General features: G+C 39.6%; 1 protein-coding gene across 1 annotated transcript; it reads left to right on the forward strand.

Annotated features, from left to right (window-relative positions):
- Window positions 1-24: 24 nt before the first annotated feature.
- LOC118322784 (zinc finger protein 567-like) lies at window positions 25-5,985 on the forward strand. Its single transcript, XM_035654590.1, has 2 exons — window positions 25-263; window positions 1,089-5,985. The coding sequence occupies exons 1-2, from the start codon at window positions 237-239 to the stop codon at window positions 2,217-2,219; spliced, it is 1,158 nt and encodes a 385-aa protein (XP_035510483.1). The 5' UTR covers window positions 25-236; the 3' UTR covers window positions 2,220-5,985.
- The last annotated feature ends 65 nt before the right edge of the window (window positions 5,986-6,050 follow it).

Genomic DNA, 6,050 nt, shown 5'->3' on the forward strand with positions numbered 1-6,050 from the left:
TTTATTTTTCTTTTACTCCCCCAAAGAAGAAAAAAGACATTTTGGTTGAGCCTGTGGACGAAATGTCCAAACTCTCCTGCAGCGACTACAGGCTGAATATCTCCTGTTTCTGAACATGTGATGTGCTTTCCAACTCTCCCTGTCTCCCGATAAATAGCCAACTCTTGCAAAGTGTAAATAAATCTATATTTCCCGCTGAAAGTGGCTGTGTTGCTGCTAAGCTAAGCTAAGCAGTGATGTCTGACTCCAGCAGCAGGATGATGGTGAGTGCACCTTTCTTCATTTAACACTCTGAATATTTGATATAGTTCATGTTTTATTACATTATTATATGTTGTTTATGTTGCTTTTATTAAAACAAACACACAGCAATAACAGGACATACTTTTATTTATACATTAACATCTAAAAACATCCTGCAACACACATTTAAATATATCTGCTCATAGTTTATTCAGGTTTAATCTGTTTGAGCGCAGATTGAGCTGCAGTACTGTCTGTGCATTACACACAATATAAGAAAACATTTAGACATTTATTTGTTTGTTTTTCCAGTCATTTACAGAAATAGTTAGAAAGTTATTGGTCACTTTAAATGTAGCCTTTTATATTTTATATTTAAATATATACACTGAGTTACTGTATCTGCTCAGTAATCGGCACTTTAGCATCAGTGAAGTGTTGGTTAGTGTTCGTTATCACAGTGAAAAATAATGAGAGACACTATGTTGTTGTTCAGGACTGATCAACCCTTTATACGCTCAGAAATCTGCTGTTGCTCAACTGAAACTTCAGGAGATGTAAAGAAATCTCTGTCCTATAACGTTAAAGAAGTTGCCAAGTTTAGGTTTGTAAACAAGAAAGAACAGAATAGTTCAAATCTAAACTGGTGGAACAGAAAGTGATTGATTTTCTGAAGGAAACCTGAACATATTCACTTTTAATAAGTTAGAACCAGTGTTTTTGTAGCTCAAATGTCTAATTAATTAGTGAAAAACAAAGATTCTCAACTAGTTTGGCTCCGGATTAATGTTCATTCTGTTGGATGTGAAACATAAACATGAAAGAATCTGGTTTTCTTGTGTCAGACGTCTTCTGAACACCTGGCAGTCGGGCCTGCAGGGAAAGCGTCGTCGTCCTCGGTCGCGTCAGGAAATGGAAACTGGGACGGTGCAGGTGGGATGGACCAGATAACTGTGGTGAGAATAGATGACACACACATCGCAGAGGAGCAGGTGAAAGACGACGCTGCGGAGTACTACGAGGAGGAGTACTCGATTCCTGAGGAGGACGAGGAGGAGGTTGCGGCAGAGGAAGAGGAAGACGGTGTTTTTGTCATTGAGTATTCAAATCCCGAAGAGGAGGGAGAGAGCTACCAGTTCACGATGTCCGTGGACAGATCGCTCCCGGCCAAAAAGCCCGAAATTACACCTCCTGTGGTTGGAGTGAACGCCGGAGTGAACGCCGGAGTGAACGCCGGAGTGAACGCCAGAGCTCCTCTACCTGCCATGTCCAAACCGTCCAGGCCGCAGAGGCCGAGACACGAGGTGAGGCAGAAGAGGAAGCTGATAACGGAAGAGGAGGTGAAGAAGGAGGAGGTTGTGAGCAATAAATCCGTGTTGGAGCTCGGAGAGAACTACAGCGACGTGATGGAAGTGAATTCGGGCTCAGGTAATAGACTGGTGTGCTCGCTGTGCCCGCCGCCCGGCCGGCTCTTCAAGAGAGGCTCAGGTTTGGCCGTACACCTCAAACAAATGCACCACATGGTGGGGAAGAAGACGTTCTTCTGCACGACGTGCCAGCAGTCGGTTCGCACTCAGATCGAACTGGACGCGCACACGCGACGCCACGCCAACCAGGACGCCGTGTTCACCTGCTTCCTCTGCGAGGCGGAGAAGACGGGGTTCAGGGGGCCGAGGTGGGGGCTGAAGAGACACCTGGAGAAGGAGCACCCGGGCGTCGTCCCCCGCTGCGACGTCTGCAACAAAGGCTTCAAATCGCTGGCGTCGTACCTGGCCGATCAGTTCAGGCACGTGGGCGTGTCGCCCTACTACTGCGCCAGGTGTCAGATCTACGAGATGACCGAGAGGGGTCTGACCATTCACATCAAAAACCACGACAAGAAGAAGAAGAAGCAGGAGTCAGGGGAAAACCTCCAGCAGACGTTGGGAGTCTCCGCCGTCGCTGATAACTCCGCCACAGACGACTCCGACTTCTGACACGTCTCTGAGTGTTTGACGTTAAAGCAGCTGCAGCTCAGTGACCTCTGTTCCACGTTTATGCATCTTTGACTGAACTGAACTTTAGACACAGTTATTCGGGTTTTCTTGACAGGTATCACATTAAGGAAACTCAGGCTTCAGAACTCGTACGATGTGGTCGCGTCTTCAACCTGCAGCCTCCATCAGTGTCACGTGTACAGTAAATCCAGTTGTGGTTACTGTGGCCTCAGTTGGGAATTAAAGGAAAATTACATTTTTTCACAACCTGGGTCTTGTTTTTGTACGTTTGGCCATCGTTGGAGATGGTAATTTATTTTCTCCAGCTTCATTTAGGAGGATTAATTTGACACTTTGGGACATATGCCCACTCGCCCTGTTAGACCTGGTATTAACATGTCTGACTGATCCAGTTAATGCAGAGCTCTAATCAGTTCACAGCTCCACCTGCGTCTCGAGTGACCACTTGTGACCAGATCTCACTTCCCCACTCTGTATGCACATACACACAATAGGCTGTACCTCGCTCTAAAGAAAGCAACGAATTAATGTAGAACGTCTGCCGAATTTACAAGAAGGCCCAAATACTTAAGAATTAGTCACTGACAGTGTTTAACAAAGGGGATCCGTTTTCTCCTCACTCAACAACAACCAAAATAAGACATTTTTTAAGGGAGTCAGGGGAAATTGTTCTGTAGTAGTACAGTACAGTAGTACTGAGGCTGGTCTAGGTTAAAGAGCGCAAACATATCATAAGTTACAGTGAAGCAAATGGAAATCAGCGTGTTTCATGTGTACTTACAGGACGTCAGTGGAGTAGACGGGCCTTCAGTGCGGCCCAGGACACATAGTGTACTATCTGACAGGCTGTTCTTATGCAGTATACTGGATTAAAGATCACTAATTGTCACAATATGTCTTGTTTGTTTAATCCATACAATAACTGTAAAAACAATAAGTCGCTGTTTTACAGGGACAGAAAGTCAAGCCCAAGAAATAGTCCGACACAAAACCGCCCTAAAACCACAATGTGTTGTCCTCACACTCAAATGAACTAAAATAAATGATAATGTGATATAATGGTGAGCTTTAGAGGTTTTTGTTACCTATAGAGAGAGCCAGGCTAACTGTTTCCCCCTGCTTACAGTCTGACTGAAGCTTTATAATTCAGTATTCTCATTCAACACGGCAAGAACGCGAATGAGCATATTTCCCAAAATGTTGAGTTATTCCTTTTAAGAGATCTTGTCACAGGGAGTCGGGTCGGTTTGTCTAAAGAACATCAACAACTAGTCTGAAAAGTGAAGTTAAAGGATCAAACATGAAATATTACGGAGCACTGGTGTGAACATTTATCTTTAATCTCTTCAGTAAAGTCTATAACTGATAGAAATAATCACAAAAACAATGGTGCTGTAACTGACACTTATTTTATCTGGTTTATTCATCATTAAAATGTCAGAAAATAGAGACAAATGCCTGTTAAAGTGTCCTGTGATGTCTGAAAACCCAAAGATATTCAGTTTATAATGAGATAAAACGAGCTGTAATAGAAATAAGACCCAGGTTGTGCATCAGTCGACCCCTCAGCCCTCCACAGTGTTGATGCTGTTTGTTCTTCATTAGTGTCTGAGTCGGTGCATGTGTGTGTAGATACTGTATATTCTGTATTACTCACCAGTTATTCCAGTTACAGTAGAAGAAAGTGAATCTGTTTTCATCCTGCAGCTTCACTCAGAGTTCAAACCTTTTATTCTCTTCCTGTCCACAGCTTCTCTGAGTGTGATCAGCCTCAGTGGACGCTAAAGTAACTCATGTAAAGGACCAACGCCAGTATTCTTTCATGTTTTACTTCAAATCGTGTTCTTTGCTTTACAGCTGACATTTTTCAAAACAGGTTTCCAGGTTAATAAATGAGTTTTTCTTTCATATTTTTGGTGGGAAATCAATCACAGTGAATCCTTGTTTATCTCACTTTTTTTGTCAAAGTTGGATGATAGTTAAAGGTTTTATATATATACATTCATTTGCCATTAAATGTCACACTAGACATCTCAGACCAGAACTATGGGCACTACTCTGAGCAGACTAAACAATAATTTTACACACTTAAAACTCAACAAAACCGTCTTTATTAGTCTTTCCACTGAATAAATCCTTATTTCACTGATAGAAAAACAGTATTTTCAGTGGCTCTCCTCAGCAGATAGTTGTTTGCGGCTATATTAATGTTTTAAATCTCACATATAACCTTTTAACAGTAACGTAGCTGAAAGATCTGCTGCTGTGGTGCATTCATGGTCCTGTGAGAAGATCTGACAAATGAGACCTCAGTCATCTGGAGTTTTCAAAGGAACACAACTATGAAAATGAAGCCTTTTATCAGCACATGTTCACTAAAAAACCTAAAAGGATTTCTGAATTAGTCAGCACACAATGACACCACTTTAAATGTAAGAAATAAAAACAAATATTACCACTAACAAAAATGTTTCTGCCAGCTGATTTCATAGAAATATACTAAAAAACATTTCTGCCTTGTAGGAAGTAAAATAATGTGATTGGTAGTAAATGGATAGAAAGTGTAATAACACAGTATGATCCAGGTTATTGTTTCCCTCTAAAATAAAGACTGCGTGCATTTAAATGTCCTAATTATACAGAAAAAAAGGCCTTTTAACAGAAACTCTAAATTACGTTTTTGAGATTAAAAGTGTTGAAACTTCTGGAGTTTGTTCAGTCGTCCTGAGGAAGTCAAAGTGCACAGAGAAATCTAAAGTTGACCTTCAATTCAATGACAACTGGGTGAAATCCATCTACTGATGAAAGTCATGTGATATGATCGAAAGCTCCAGAACAGCTACTAAAGAAAATAAAATGTGATCCTGATGTAGAAAATGTACTCACACAAACATTAAATAATCCTTTAACTAATAAATTAACAAACTACATTAAAGATATTTTTATAATCTTTAATTATCATGTAAGTCTTTTACGACGTAACAGCACAAACGTTTGAAAATGTAACTTTTTTCTTTGTTTTTTAACCATAAAACTAACAGATAGATGAATTCATGAATGAAAATAAATGTTCCAACAACCCAGTTTATTTACATTATTTATACATGTTTTACTGTGGTTATAAGCAGTGAAATAAGTATCCACTATTTCACAAGAAAAACACAAAAATTACATCAAAGTAGTTTTGTGTGTTTTTATCCCTTAAATCAATCTTATTTGAATTTGGACCCCATTAATCGGGGCCCTTAACCTCAGATTTAAAACCACTAAGGTAGCGCCTGTGGACTTTAGTCTCTTTCCCTCACTGATTATGTTTATCACTGAAATTTGCATCATTTGAACAGTTAAATACAATTAAAATGATAATTATGGAACCTGTTTTAGCCCAAATATGGATTTAAAACCCACTAATTATTTATATTATTTTATTATATTGAGCTGGTTTGTGTTGCAATCAAGTCTTTTTTTATTCAACAATCAGAATAAAACATGAATCATAAATATTCTGCTTTTGGAGGATGAAACGAGTATTAAAGGAGCTGAAATCGTTAAAATATGGACTGCGTTTGGTGCACAAACACTGAGAGGAACTGCAACAGTCTGTTTGTATTAAACATTTTAAAGTGAATATGTTTTTTATTTTTTTTAAATGAAAATTTCTGTTTTTTATTCTTTGCTGTAACATTTGTTGGCAACATCCTTGTGACTTTTTTAATTTTCTGACATTAAAGGGAATCACCACTGATTGTTTCTTGTACTTTTCTCTCTGTGAAACCTGCAAAACGTTCACAAGCTGATGTTTAATTAGTT

This window comes from Morone saxatilis, unplaced genomic scaffold (assembly GCF_004916995.1).
Source record: "Morone saxatilis isolate NCDOM2014 unplaced genomic scaffold, NCSU_SB_2.0 Contig0, whole genome shotgun sequence".
NCBI lineage: Eukaryota > Metazoa > Chordata > Actinopteri > Moronidae > Morone > Morone saxatilis.

Bases quoted from the DNA above. Each gene is read 5' to 3' on its own strand.
- LOC118322784 (XM_035654590.1), top strand. From the start codon at position 237: ATGTCTGACTCCAGCAGCAGGATGATG. The intron at 264-1,088 runs GTGAGTGCACCT...TTCTTGTGTCAG, and splicing joins ACTCCAGCAGCAGGATGATG to ACGTCTTCTGAACACCTGGC.